Below are 16,075 nucleotides of genomic sequence, written 5' to 3'. Positions count from 1 at the left end.
AGGACGGGAATATCATCCACGCGTGACCAGCGCACCAGCTGAGTTATGAGAACTGAAGTAAGGTGGACAGTTGAGAGTCCTCCCAGTACCGGCGAATTAAAGAAAAAAAGGTGCAAACGATGTGAGCCACTCACTTTTGTTCCTTCTTGTTGGGGCCAGTACCGGTACCTCCTGACATGCTGTAACTCCCACTGTTTAGTCATCTCAGAGCCAATTATACATCTGCTCGTTAGTTTCTTTGATCCATTATTTTTATGAGAAACTGAAAGAGTTCAGTCTAGCAAGATATTCAAAGGAAGACACCTTGTTCATGAGCTATAATGAGAAGAGATATCTGGGACTAGAAAATTAGAGCAAAAAAAAGAAAATTAAAACCAGATGCCATGTCTGAAAAGTGGTCAGCCACATTCACACTGAAAATAAAATCTAACCTTCACGTAACTAAACACCGGCTAGACCACTTATGGGTATTGTGGATTTCTCAGCAATGGAGTCTCTAAATCAGCAAGCACAATGTTCAACCACAGGTTCTTAGACTTCATGTAGGAAACACTGCCTGGAACTTGTGGTCTATTATTCAGAAGGTCAGACAAGACAGGACTTCTGGTTTTAAAATCTTTGAACTGTTAACAGCATTCCCTGCCCAATGCTCCCACCCTTACTGGAGCCTCAGCAATTGGCCCAATAAAAAAAATTGCATGAAAACAAATGAATTTACCACACAAAAAGATAAATTACAAAAGCTGGTAGGTCAGAGACACTACAAAATATACACAACTTCAAATACTTTGCTAAAATATGAAATGCCAATTACTTTTTTTAGCTACTCAGCTTAACCATTAATACCCACTCTGGGATCACTTTATACTACAGCAGATAAAGGAAAGATGAGAAGTGAACTCCAGACACTGCAGCTGTAGGAAATGACAGTCTTTGCATCGCTGGCTTTTTTGCCCTTCCTACTTTCTACCTCCATGGGTCTGAACTCTCAAGTCTCATTCTGATTAGACTCCACGTGTAAGCTCCATCAGAAGCACCGGTTTACTCATATTTTCTTGGTGAAAGAATGAAAAAAAAAACACGTGTACATATATATAAAAATACAATAGCAAAATCACAATTCATCTGAGGCTTATGACTGTGGCAGACCAGATGAGATAGAGAAGCTTACAGTTTTGCATTGAACGTATCTGCCCAGCTCTTGCCACTGGAGACGCAGCCCTAGGTGACTCCCTGACCTCCACAGAGGAAGGATGGATCATTCTGCAGCCTCACTCCTTTCTCTTATATGCTTGCCTTGTCTGAGCTGCCACGTAAGCCATGACTCTGCTTCGTATAGTTATGGGGCTGATTGTCCCTCCAATGCTGCCCACGCTGCCTACCCAGTAACTGGTACGCAGCAATGACGAAGGGAAAGCATTAACCAACCTTGTTACCAATAAAGAAAGCAGCAGCTGTGTGAGTGCGTTTCTCCACAACAGACCTGGGGATGCCTCCAGGTGTCAAGAACATTTGTAACCCTTCTTCGTAACTAATAATTACTTGGAAGTACAAAAACCTAATCAGCTTACAGAACAGATCTGTCTTGGCCTGTTGACACGACATGTTGTTTTGCTGCCAGTTACTGTGCCTGAGCTGTCAAAGCAAATTTTCTTCCCCATTCAAGTATGAATGTGCAGTAACGGGCACGTTTGTGCTGGAGCATTACTTACACAGGCCAGGAGGTCTCCATGTCCCCTCCACTTCTTTAAGGGCTTCTTCATTTCAGCTATAATTTGTCTGTCCTATAAATACTCAAACCTGGACTCACTTTCCAACCCAGGCACACTGATTGTCAGGGTGTCATTAGAACGCACAGTATAATGCACACAGACTAGAACAGACCCACCAACTTGCAGAATGGCTACAGACCACTTGAAAAGTCATTTAATATTATTAAAACTTCAACTCTCATTCCCTTCAACCCCAAAGCATCACAGCTTTGTTTCCAACATCATATAGCTGGTACCACCCTGTTCCCAAACACCATCACCACTTGACCTGAACTCTTCGTAGGTAAAGTGTGCAGTCCTGCTGGGTGTCGGCACTGGACTAGCATTGTTCCTCCTGATACTGACGACCTCCTTTTAGCTCCATGTCCCAAAATACAAGCACTAAATCCAAGCTGTGAATATAATCTTAGTCCCTAGAATGAAAATAATCCATCTTACTTACCCAGAATGCAAATCATCCATTTTACTGCTTACTCCTTCTTCTCAGAGCCTCCTCCTTGTCTGTCACTGAGCAGGGAAGGTCTCAGAGTAGGCTCACATCCTGGCTTGTTTTCTGTCCTAAACAGCCTGTGCAGAAGTAGCTGGGAGATTGTCCACCACAACTGACAAGCAAGTACAAGCAAGGTTTCTATGCCTTCTGGAAGGTGGCCGCACAAGCAAAGGTGTCCCAGAATAATTGCTGAATGCTAAGCTGGTAGGAATGGATCATTAAAATCCACCTCTCCATTAAACAGACCATTGCAGTATCTTCTGACAGACTAAGCTGTATCTTTTAAAACCAGGGTGTACCTTCTTTGAACAAATTGAAAAGAAGGATTCAGAGTCACCTGATGAGGAATATGCCACCATTCTTGCTGAACTCTTAGTTTCATTGGGGTTGGTTTCATTGCAGTTCTTTACAGGGTCTGGACAGATATGGAAGTGCAGAGAGAAGAGGGATCATTTTGGTTTGATGCTTTGTTGTTTCTCCTCATTTCATGTATTGAGCATGAATATGAAATCATTCCCAAATCAACAGGTAACTTACAATTGCCCAAAATAATTAGTTGTGCCAGAACAACCTCTCACCGCTCAGTCCTGGAAACCTTCTTAGGCTTCCCACAAGATGTTGGATGTATGATTTGCCACCAACATGAATTAGCAAAAGCAACCTTCATTCAAAAATCTAAGGCTCTTTCAAGGATTTAAGACTGTACAATTACAATTGATTTTTCTGTCAAGTTTTTGCATTCGCAATAGTTTCTATAGGTTTCTTGTTTCAAGAGAGTCAAAAAATGACAGGCAAAACTTATTTCTGCTACAGATTAATCTTTCTGCATCAATAAAGTTTGCCTGTTTTTACTTGGAAACATCAAGTCTCAACACCTAAGCTTTGAAAAAATTCAGGCGCAAAGACTACTTACAACCACTGGATCTGCAATGCTGGTTATGTTCAGTAGTAAGAATTCTACAGTTCAGAGATCAAGCCTGGACTTGGCAGACCTCTACCCTGGTCCCTGGTCCTGGTTTGATTCCTGAGAGATGTAAGAGACAAACTGCGAAAGAAGTCCATCTAGTCAAAAGGTTTTGGCTTTCAGTGGAGGACAAATGCAGGATTTAGAAGAACTCCACAAAAGCCATGGGACTTTGGCTTTTTCTTTGCTCTGGCAGCTCTTAAGTCTATGTTTTTCTTGCCCTCTGGTTGTATTGCTATTTTGATTAGTTATTTGGGGGGCTACAAAGGTCTCTAACTAAGGTACGTTAGGCTTATTCAAGCACCTAATTCAGTCAAAAATTAGCCAAAATTAGGTACTCTGAATTGCCATTCCTGACCTTTCTGAAGCAGCTACTTCTCTTCTTTGAACACACAGAGAACTTGCAGTGTCTAAATTAAATGTTTAAGGCAGTGGCATGAAATCCTTCCTCCCCGCCTCCATGTCCATGTCTGGCAATGGTGTAGGTTCCATATGAATCAGGACCTCCCAGCACAACCACCGTACAAATAACAACTGTATTCTTATTTCCACAGAGCCTGCTTTTCCTTTCACAGGTAAGATGCATTGACATAAATTTATAACAACACGGACACACTTATGAGAATCAATGAAGAGGTATTTCCTCCTCTCGTTTTGGTGTACTTACTACTCTTTCCCAGGGATTAACCTCCATTTGGCTTTACTGTATGTTGCCTTGCACGGCCAGCTGTTCACACATTCATTTCAACAGCCACCACATTGCCTCCCAGCATTAGTTTCAGGTTCTCCATCTCTTCATGTTATGACTCCCTCTCTGGATTTGGCTGCTTTGTGCCTTATGAAAACAATATGCAATTCCCTCAAATCTATGTTGCAATTCTATCTAAATTAATCAGCAGGCTTTACTCTGTTAGTGTGCTTTTCCCCTCTTAGAGAATGGCCTCATCATACCCTTTATTCATGAAACAGATATCACCTCCAGTCCCAGAATGTCTTTACATACAGCAATATATTTTATCTCCTGCAGAGCTCAAAACATCAGTAGCGTTCTCGGTGAGGTCTTAGAGCAGAGCGGCATCATTTCATAACCCCTGACTCCCGTCTCACCCTTCCAGCCGCGCTGCGTTATTATACCATTACACTCCTCTACGTTGTGCTGAGTACGTGCTGAGCCGAACAGTTATGCATGCGAATGCTCTTTGATGGCGCGTCTGTAAACTGATTTCCAGATAGCTATTAGAGGCAGAAGACATCACTACTGAGAAAGGGGGGAAATGAAAAAGGGGGTTAAATCAGTTTCAAAAGTGATCCGGAGAATCTGCAGGTTACGTGAGTGTACTGACCATGTAGCTACCTGTTTCACCTAGACAGACATGGACTCAAACTTCTCTGAAAGCCAGTAATAGCAGATATCTAATTTTCATAGGACCCTTGGAAACACTACCTAAACCCAATGTAAAGCTTTGTGAACTGAAGTACTGATGGAATATTTTGAAACTTTTGGAGACCTTGTGCTTCTACAGAGGGAAAACCTGCCATCTTCTAACTCTTCTATCTTACGGCTAGAAGAGCGCAGCTGATACCACGTACCTTGTCTCAGTATGCAAATGTTTGCAGCATCTTTTCATTGCCTTCCACAAGAAGAGAGCAGCCACAATACTCTGAGCCCATCTACGTGCTTTAGCTGCTCTTACCAACTGTTCACAACATTCTAGGTCTTTCCACACCCCGGCTACCAGAAAATTTCCCCAAAAAATAAACTCAATACATCTGAGAGATTAAAAGACCCTCAGTTCCAAATGTTACTGGAGGTTGGTACATCCTGTGGTTGGGAGTTGTTCCATGAATTAAAATATCTGAACTCCACTCCTGGCTTTACTGCAGACCTTCATGACCTTGGGTAAGTCACTTTGCTTTTTCTGTTTCTGCTCTACTGTTTTGTTTTTCAGGTCAAAGATCCCTTGGGGAATGGATCTGTCTCGCACAGTGTGTCAAGATATCACTGCCCTAAGGTGTAGGATCGCAGGCTTGGCTGGGCAGTACACCTTACTAACAAAGAAAAGTACTGCAAATAAATGTTTCCTATCAGGACTTACTTAACAATTAACATTTTATAACACATGTTTTTTGCATGAGAATTATCTTTTTCACTTGAAATTGGTCAGAGGAAAAAATATCCTGAAGCTCAAGAGATTTGGATTGATTTGTCATTAATATCCACCGGGACATATTGCAAGGTCTGGTTCATATGCTACCTATCATCTTCCTGACTGCTGCACATCTACAACAGATGGGCTGGACTCTCTTGAGACTCACAGCTATGTCGCATGCCCCGATATAGCTATGACAATTGTTCTTAATCCTCTAGGATACCTCTGCCTCTCGTTTTCTAATGTCATCTGAGAGAACATCATCATCTGCATATCTGCTTTCTGCAGTGATCTGACAACGCAGAGTAGCAGTCCATGTCCTACCTCCTGTTTGCAGAGATTTTGCTCTGAGGTCAACATTGTCTGGTAATTTTTTCCATCAATGCTCTTTTGTTTACTGCCTAGGAAAAGTGTCTGTGGCAAAGCCCTACTATTTCATTAAAATCTGGGGAGTGTTAGTCAGAAAAGGGCACAGTAATTAAGCAAAATTATTGGAAATACGTTCATCTCTCCCAAATGCACAATAGTTTTTTCTTACTGTGACTTACGCATTATGAACATTGCAACAGTTGCTCATGGAACAGGTTCACACTTATATATCTTAAGGCATACCTTATTCCAGTTCACTACAGCTGACTCCTAAAGCCCCTAAGGGAGAAAGAAAGTAGATTTCAAGGAATTTTGGGAAGATATCCTGAGTGACCTAACAGCCTTTTCCTTCTGTGGATTACCATCCTGACACCAGAAACTGCAGGTTCCTGGCTTAATGATCTCTACGAAGACAGATAAATGGCTGAACAGACGCAAGCAAAACTTTACAATTAAATAAAGGAATCAATGCATAGGAATAGCCAATATATAGCAATGAAACTGTAGTTGAAACAAGATCCTTAATTTCATGGGTAAAGTGCTTGTGCTTTAAAGGACTTTCTACTGTATATCACCTCCAAGAGCTCAGGCGGTTACCAGCTTCCAACACTTGTTCTCAGGACGTAACCTTCAGCAGTGACTTTGGAGGTGACTGCTCCTTCTTCTTGAAGATCCTGATGACCTTGAGAATTTTAACATAAAAATTACATCTTTGTTCATAATGTAGTCTATAAAAGTCATTTTAGTACTGATAAAGAACTTCTAAACAAAACTAAAATAATTGGGACATTGCTGGGACTTAATGAAAACATCAGCATTAACCACAAACACACACATAAGAGCTACAGCTCATCTGCAGGAGCAGATGGTGGTAGCTCATTGAGTTGGTCCCTTATAGACATGCACAATCCCCCCTCTCATGCCATAATCAGCAATAATACAACAGTCACAGTGTACTTCTTCATTAAATACCCAGATGCCTCAAAAAAGGAGGTGCAAAAGGAGATAATTCACCTGTATGTTCAGACTTCACAAAAGGCATATAAATTTGCATTTAGCCCTAAAGAGACAACATTTTGTTTGAAATACCGACTGCTCCAGTGGCTTCACTTGAAATACTGAGCGTTCAGCAACATTCCTCTTCCCAGGGTCACACAAAGTTTATCTTTCCAAATCACTCAGTGCATCTATAATCAAACTGCATCTTGGCTTTAGTCCTAGGTTTATATCTTACTGTCTGTCACCTTGTTCACAGGTTTATAGGAGGTCAAAGCCCCTTGCCCTTCACATCTTCTCTCGCTAAAAACATACCTAGCTAAAGCCAAAAGACAACTGGTGGAGCTCCTCATGCATGACTGGAAGATTTAAGATAATTTCACAAAATCAGTGGCAGGATGCTTTCCATAATGGTTTATGTTCAACTGCCAAGTGGTTACTCATGCAGATTAGCTGTCTAATAAGTAAATGCAGCAATGGCAGCAAATGAAGCCTGTATTTCCAAGCATAAACGTGACTGTTTCTGCAACACTGTAATAAAGTGGTCTTGAGCTCACACGAAAGCTTTAAAACAGTAAGGTCTTACTGTGTCAGAAAGTATTTAAAACTGTATTTGAAATTAAGCACATATTTCAGTCCCATTAAAATGAATGGTTTTTAAACATATCCGTAAAGCTAAATACACACATCAGTAGTTTCCTGATTAGACTGGATTTAAATAGACACTTACTTTTCTGAACAGAGGTTTGAGCACCTAAGGAAAGCAGGAGTTTGGGCAATGGCATCCAGAGCCCACCACTGGTCAGACCTGCTTGTACGGATCATTTCACATATCATATCCAGTTCCAGCCCAAACCTTTGCATAATCCTGCAAACGCCTCTTCAGGAGTCTGTTTTGTTTATATCAGTGACTTCATTAACCTGAAGAGAGCTGCCACCTTCTGTAAAGTGAATGACATATCTGTAGGCTGGAGACTAATATTTATATTACCTTCAGTGACTCACAGGAAAAATTAAACAATCTCTCTTACAGTGGCTTAATTTCTTTGACTCACAATTTCAAGACAGAGCTCTGCATCAACTCTTCGTTGCAGGTACTCCTCAGGTTCAGGGATGGCTCTGTAGAAGTCTCTGAAGTAACCATATTTTTTTTTTTTAAGATAATTCTTACATTTAAGAAAAGATAAGAAAAAGCTTACAATTACTCACAGTGAAAGGCTGGGAATATGAACTTCACACAGAGCAGCAGAACAAAAGACAGAATTGTCCATAGGACCACCAGTTTTGCTGAAGAACTGGACCTTGTTGTGACTCCATTTTAGATAATCAAAATATTTGTTCAGTATGAGGACCAAAACCCTGACATCCATAATGTGATCAAACCCCTGCACAGTGCATCCTTGCATCACTAGCTAGTTGGGCTATATAACTCCCTGAACCCAACATGGGAAGTTCTCTATCACAGAAGAATGTGTTCTTGTAAGAATCAGCCTTAAAACAAGAAACTTGCATAGAATTCCCGTTCACTTCAAAAGGCACTTAGACATACAAACAAAGTATGTTTATAGGTTACTCTGAAGGAAAAAAAAATATTCTTGCATTTGAAAAAAAAATGAAAAAAATTGAATTTGAAAAAATTCAAATGGTTTTGAAAAGCAAATCAGGTTTCGGACCCTGATACTGGAAGATATTTAAAATTTAAAGCAGATAGATAAATTTTGCAACTGATTTCAGGGACATTTATTAAACACACCCTGAAAGTCAGGCACATATTTAATTATCTTGCTCATTCATGGGCTAAAATTATTAGGTCTCTGCTGTCTGGGGGAACTTGAAAACTCATCAACTCTTCTGGAATAAAACACTACTATTTTTCCTCCAGGTTCAAAGAAACTGGAGGGTGATACCAACTCTACATTCAAATCAGACTATAAGGATTAGGCAAAGGTAGCTATTATCTCTCTATGCAAAGCATATTCATAACAAAGGAGATTTAAAGAAAAAAATCTTCCATTTCAGTAAAATTTTATGAGAACATGAAAACCAGTAAAATCTTTATCTCAGGCACCTTATGCAACATCATCCTTCGAGGAGCGTTCTTTTTTTTGGTTGGTTTTACAATATTCTTATTCAAGAAACCATTCTTTTCAAAATGCTAAATTTGCAGGTTACATTCTTATCTCGCTGCTTTTTAAAAAACAATAATTCTGTTTAAGAGATGTCAGTGCTTTCTGGTACTCCAGAAGTAGATCAGGTAATACATAGTATGTTTTATTGGCCCGGTTTTAAAAGTATTGAAAATCTATAATCCTCACTGATTTTAGCTCGGTTTGAGAAAATAATGTGGTTTTTATTTAAGCCAATAGCAAATCTCCCGGTTACTTAGATCTGACAGTGACTGTGGTTTTATTATTAGGAAGTCACTTGGACAATATTGATTATTCATAAGCTTATGGTGTATAAATCCAAACGAGTACAAAGTACAACTCCTACTTATTTGTAAATTCAAGCAAAAACACACTGCCACAGCCAGATGCAAATTAAAACATCAGCTGCCAGGACTGTATCGCATATTGCACGATATTCAATATTGCTTCCAATTCTCAGCACTGAGAGAAGTGTTCTGTCCCAATATCTGTCATTTATGGCTGCGAAGATAACCTTGAAATAGTGTCCCATATCAGGGCCATAAGTGGGTATTAAACCCAGAGAACAGCTTTTTCTTTCTAAACTTAGGAATTTTTAAGTCAGTCCCATAATTCTGGTATCCCGCCCAGAACTGGTCAAAAGTATTAAAACAAAGGTTTCTTTCCAATAAGAACAATTTCATTAACATTAAGGCTTCTTGTATCACGCTTGACATTTTCAACGTTCCCATTTTGGAAAAAAGGCATGCCTTTTAAAAACATATCATCATTTTGGCAGAAATATTACTGAAATATAATCAACTTTTCTTTTAATTTAAAACAAAGTGGGAATTTTCCAAGTCATGAGCTTTCAAAGAGTTTCCATATGGCACAAAGTCAGGTTTGCACTTTCTATCATCTCCCATCAGTGTCATTGTGCAAACATCACCCCACCGTCTCTGAAGACCAGAAGATCAGCAGCCAGCACCATCGTGCTTACCTGCAATTACCAACATCCCGTTGCCGACAGAATGGATGGCTTGGCAAACCCTTTGGGAAAAATATTATAAAATTATGGAGACATGAGAAAACCTTAGTTTTTTCTCTCTGAAAACTTCTCCAGTTCCTTCTTTTACACAGATTTTTCCTTTTCCCTAGGAAAATCTATTAATCTTGTCAGCCTGACAGCATGTAGAGTAATTACCCATCTGATGTTCTTTGCTACAGACCTGCTTGTTGGAGTACCTTTGGAGTATGTTGGGTATTCCTTTGCAAAGTATAAATATAATTGAGAATATGTTTTTCCACAAAACTTTCTGCTGGGAGGTCAAATTCCTGACATTTCTTCATTTCCTGGATTCTCTGTCACATACCACAACGGTGCTGATTAACATCAGCCACATCCTGGCTTTAGTAGTTAGAGGGATGGTATTGGGTCTGAGTGGATTTGATTGCTCTAAAAAAGATTTCCCTATCAGCTGTTGAATTCAGGAGAGGTATTTTCTTTCTCCTCTCCTGGAAACCTGCCTTTTTTTATTCTTAAACTGTCTTAAACATTTCTGAAGCAGGTGATTGCTTCTTTTTTGAGGAATTCGGTTTTAAGTTCAAAGGTAAGTTGCCATGGAAATGGTACCTGCAGGCGCTTGCTCAGAGCTGGACCCTCCTGCTGCCAGCCCTTGAAGAGCCTCTACAGGGTTTATTAAAGGATAATAAATGTTAGCTCATCCAAGACAGAATGCAAGCGTTATGCAGAAGTTCTGCAAGGAGACTGTAAAAATTGATTTCATCTTTACAAAAAGGTTCATTACAAAGCCTTGGGAACATGTTTATTGTTTACTACAAGCAATAAAAAGCCCACCTTGGACTCAGATAGCGGCTTAGCCCAAAGATTAAGCTTTCTACTATTCCAGTTTTGCAGCTGAATAAACTTTGACTTGGAGAGGGGACATGGGGGATCCCACCTGCTCTCAGTGACCTGCATGAGGAAAGCGTTGTCCCCAGCACCCATCCTGCCCGCTGCTCCTGACAAATGAACACTGGGGGATGCAGCCGGCCCCAGGGATGGAGCCAGCTGAGGCGCAGCCCACCGTGACCTGGAAATCACTGGAAGCGAGCACAGCCCCTCACTGTACGAGCGCTATGGGCACCGAGGATCATTCCTAATGCCCAGCACAGCCTTGGCTTTTACTGAAACTTGTCGGGCCAGCTCGATTTCACTGCAGCATTCCCACAGGCTCGCCAGAGCCCTCTGCCACGCACCCCGCAGAGCTTATGTACGACAGACTTCAGCGACTGGGCTTCGGGACAGCTGAGCAGGCTGACAGAAGGCCCTTGAATAATTCAGTCAACTGGTTTGACCAAGCCAAACCCTGCTTTTCTTTTTCTCCCTATTTTCTGCTTACATCGCTTCACGGCGTGGCTGAGTTGCATGGGAAGAGGATTTGTTTGGCTTTGCTTTTTGTCAAAATAATCTTCACGAGCTGTTGAACACGCTGCTTTTCTTTTGCCATACCCAGGGACAAGAACACCTAGGGTAGGTCGGCCGCCTGAGCACGAGACGCCCGTGCTCTGTAAAGGGAAGGGTGGGAAGTCCCGCGTCCACTCCTGCAGCGCTGCGGGCAGCTGACGCCTCTATCCTTGGAAAGGTCAAATGCCTCATAACAGGAGCATTAGAAACTCAGCACCGCGCTCGGCAGAGCTCAGCCTCAGCCCCATAATTCACCTTGCAAACGCCGCGGTATGAATGCAGATCTGCTGTCCTAAGGGAGCCACGGGCACCACGAAAAAGTCAAGCGGCTTTATTCCTTCTTTTCCTGTCATTGCAAGGACGAAATCCCACACCAACAAAATTAATTTATTCCTTTGACAAAGGCAATAACCGGAAGAGAAAAACGGTAGGAGAAACAAATCTGACCTTATGACCTTTGTGACACACTGACAAGAATACAAAATGGCAAGAAGTCCTATTTTTAAAAGCCATCATCCTGCTGCTGTCGGACTCCACTTATGTCAGCAGTAACCCATAGCAGCTTTCTGGCTCGGCTAGCTCTTGCATGGCAGAAAACTGCCTCCCAATATTCACTTGGAGCAAGAAGCTGGGCTACCACCTAAAATCGCCACAACCACTTATGTCTCCCTTTTAAGGTCTTTCTTAGGGAAACTTAAGTTTATGGTTAAAAAAAATCCAGTTTTTATTTTATATCTGTGTGCTTAAAATTCGCCATGACTGATTCTGCTGAGGACTCCAGATCTGTAAAGGATAGAAATGGAAGAAGGCAGAACCAAAATGCAAACAAACAGCCAAGGCGTAAATAGGACTTACACGCTCACAGAAACATGGAAAGCTTCAAAGAAGTCTTCGTAAGATTAGCTTCATGGTCTTACACTGCAAATGAATAGTTATAAGGAAAACTAGCATTTTCTTTGGGTTTCCAGGTTAAGAATACATTTTAAAAACTTCAGATTAATGAGATCTAGTGCACTCACTTAAAGCAGGAAAAATTATTTTTAATTACTCAAAAGAAAAACCCAATAATTAATAACCACCAGGAATAATAAATCAGCCAGTGTAATCTCATTTCCATTACCCTTATTACCTAAAGAGATTAGTAGATAAAACCCAATTTCATTCTTCCAGAAATAAATATACTATTATTTTTAGCCTCATTTCCCAAGACAGTGAAGTCGGTGTACTTGGGCTGCCTGCCTGTTTGTCCACTCTGATAAGTTTTGAGCCTGCTCGCCAATTTCAACTTAAATTAATGAAGAGATAATGGTTTCGGAGATGTTAAAGTCATACAATCTCTGGCCAGGAAGGACTCCAACAAATGCCCCCGCTTTGAAAGGCAGTAGCAATGCAGTGTGAGACCTATTCACCTCATTCCACAGAAATGGATAGTGGATGTGAAAAGTTGCATGGCTGGGCACAGGGAGAGAGAGGGAATATAGAAGGATACGTGGGGATATAGAGAGGGCTTACAGGTATTGCATGGAGGGGTCAAAGAAACATCAATACCTAACTAAGGAATACTGCAAGGATGTAAGGAAAAATAAATCCAGAAGCAACAGGGTTCACTAATTCCACCAATCCTGGAACAATTTGTTACTAATTCTTCACTCATCCTGATGCTTTTTTGCTACACCAATGCCCATGCAATCATCCTCAAGCAACCCAAACTTCAACACAGGAGACTCTTATTGGAGCTGAGGGGAGATCTCAGGCTGGTGTTTTGGCTAAAACCCTTTGAAAATTTCTGTTTTGTATCTGGCATCTGTAAATGTTAAAGAAAAGCAAAGGTTACATCCAGACTCTGCTCTTACTCCTAATCTGGAGGGCCACTGCCACCCAGCAACAGCACAGTAACAGCAAGCCGGGAACGGAGCTCAAGAGCAGGAATGGTTTGACTGGAATGACGGGCACAGGCAGAGAAAGGAGTTGACTACTTTGGAAAAGCATCCTTCCTTAAAGAGATAACCTCAAAGTCTGGCAGAGGGAGCAGCCACCGCTGTGCTCCCAGAACAAGGAGCTGACCTGGCCAGGTCCCCTCCCCTCTGCTTGCAGCTGTATTGCAAACGCTCATCCTTTGTCCCTTCTTCTCTTAAATTAGATTGTGCTTGTGGCTCGTGCTGGTTTAGCAGTTTACTGCATGCTTGTTACACGCAATCCGCAGAAGACAAATTGCCTAGCACACAGGTTTAATCATATCTGCCTTAGACAGCCTGAGTTTATTACGTAATAAAAGAAATACTGTAAGATAATCTTTAGAGATACAAGGGTAGTATCACTAACGTGACAATGCTACCGGTAAAAGCTTTGCAAGTATGAGTAGCCGTTGTAGCAGCCTAGACTGAACTTTGCTTTAGTTATGTTAATAAATAAGGTGGATGGAAAACAGTTGTAAAGAGAAAATTCAGGAAAATAAATTACCTGGGGCTGTCCCAGGACAGAGGACAGAAAGCCCACTTAGTCACCAAATAGCCTGTAGATGTATTTGTGTATTTGTGTATTTGTGATATAGGATAACTTATTATCATGGTATGCTTATTTATCCTCCATAGATCAATTTAATATTAATAATATCCAATTATCTAGATGCAAAAAATTTTCTTGAAAATTCCCTCAAACTGTCCCTGAATTCCCACAGATTTGGGGGGAGAGTCCTTAGCAAGCTGATGAGCAGGTCGGGTTCTCTGAAGTAAATTCCTAACCATCTGATTACATCTGATTACAACATATTTTACGTTATTACTGAAATATTTACCCTATGGATACAGTGCAACATAGCCTTCTGTTTGCAAAACTCTCTTAAGGCCAAAAATAGGTTATGACTTAAAATTAATAGGCTTGAAGTCAACGCAATACACCCTGAGCAGTTAGTAAGTCATGAGGTGTCACACTTCTATTCTTAGCAGTAAATTATGGTTTTTCCTGGGCATTGACAATGACTACTTTCTTTATGCATCAGTTATATAATGTGACCATCCATTTACATATAAGGTGTTTTATATGCAATATCGTGAAAGTGTTTATAGAAAATACTGCGAAAATGATGACCAGCGTTGCCCAGAGGTTGTGCTGGAACGGCGAGGCGTGCTTTACGTAAACATCAAATTTCTCCCAGGTGCCTTTTTGGCTGAAGTCAGCCAGCAAAGGAAGGATGACAAAGTGGATCGCGGTCGCAGCACAGGAGCCAGCTATTCCTACAATCACTTTTATGTTCTCCACGGTCAGAGCACTTGTGGTTGATGGTGTTGGACTCATACAAGGAAAGAAAAACCTTTGATCAGTCCAACAGGGCAGGAGTGAGCACAGCCCACAGAACGTCTCTTAAACCACTGTATTTAGGGCAAAGACAGCACTCATCTTGAATGTTGGATATAGTCCAAAGAAATAAATGAGGAACAGCCCAGGAGCAAGAGAGCAATCCAAAAAAAAAAAGTAACAGCACAATTGCTTGAATCTTACCATTTTCGCAGTTGAACAGAACGGGCAATGAACAGGTATAAAAGGCACCAACCGAGAGGAAAACAGTAACAATCCCAGTATCAAGGTGATTCCCAGTCTGCCTGGGAGGAATGCTCTGGGGAGGGACCGTGTGGGACACGGCAGTTAGCTGGATTTCCTGCGCCTCGGCTCATCACCAGGGGATGGAAAGCCACCGTGAACATGGAGTGAGAAACTGCAAGGAGAAAGAAGAAAGTCAGCATTTATGAACTCACAGGGAAATTCTTCGTAAGGACCTGTCACATTTCTAGCCAAAGCCTGCTGCAATGTCTCTTTGTGTTTTGTTGGGGTTTTTTATTAATCCTGATGTTAACCATTGTCACATCTGCTTTCTGTAGTAATTACAGGGGACGAGAGAGATGAGCCTGAAACATCAACGGCTGCAAGTAGCGCTGGGCTTTGGGGAGCTCCAAATCAATTCTTTTTAGTGTGGGCTTACCTTGAGCAAAAAAAAAAAAGAAATTTGTTACAAAAACAAATGCGACAGAGGTTGTCAAGTAATGTAAACGAGGGCCCTGGTAGTCCTTCGAGGAGGACATGACACATTACAGAGTGCAGATACCCAATCTCTCGCTAAACGAACCGGACCTGGTGTAATCTCAGAGTACGGTGTTCAGCCCAGACCAAGAAGGATCATCCCACAACAGCTTAAACACATGCTAAATGGATTACCTGGCCAACACGCCGCTTCACATGGTGCCAGCTCATCTTCAGTTGGCTTCTAACATGTGACAAAACGTGGGCAATAAATTCCAGGCTGCCGGCATAACATCCTGCATGACACCCACAGCACTGCGCAGCTCTAGCTGCTCTCAATGTCACACACTATGATAAATTCAGATTCATTTCTTTTTGCTTCAAGAAGCATTGGACAACCAAACAGCAACCTGCTGAGATGCTCTAAACCATCCCAGCCAGAACGACCAGGGCGAGGATGTGACTGAGGAGCCCTCCTTACTCTACATTCTGGCATTTCTCATAGACCTTTACCAGCTTTGTTATCAGAGAGGTACCCAGCTGGAGGCCCAAGGCACGTCGGTGTGGTACTTCGCTGCTGAAAGCATTCCTGGCTCTTGTTTCCATTTCTTCAGCAGCTGAATCTACAACTTGCCGTTTGAGGTTCCAGATATTTAAATCCAATAGTTTCACTAGTGTCTCACCAACAATCAAGCATTTTCTTTTGTCTAGCAAGATATATTCTTTT

General features: G+C 41.4%; 1 protein-coding gene across 1 annotated transcript in view; it reads right to left on the bottom strand.

The window, feature by feature from the left end:
* Positions 1-14,201: 14,201 nt before the first annotated feature.
* Positions 14,202-16,075, bottom strand: part of HAPSTR1 (HUWE1 associated protein modifying stress responses) — a 56,109-nt gene continuing 54,235 nt past the window's right edge. Inside the window, exon 5 of the mRNA XM_075164944.1 lies at positions 14,202-15,046. Coding sequence (XP_075021045.1) covers positions 14,913-15,046 — 134 coding nt within the window. The 3' untranslated portion in view covers positions 14,202-14,912. The remainder of the gene's footprint in view (positions 15,047-16,075) is intronic.

The sequence above is a fragment of the Calonectris borealis genome, chromosome 16 (genome assembly GCF_964195595.1).
Source record: "Calonectris borealis chromosome 16, bCalBor7.hap1.2, whole genome shotgun sequence".
Taxonomy (NCBI): domain Eukaryota; kingdom Metazoa; phylum Chordata; class Aves; order Procellariiformes; family Procellariidae; genus Calonectris; species Calonectris borealis.
The sequence above is the reverse complement of the archived record's forward strand: the minus strand, read 5'-3'. Positions and strand labels throughout refer to the sequence as shown.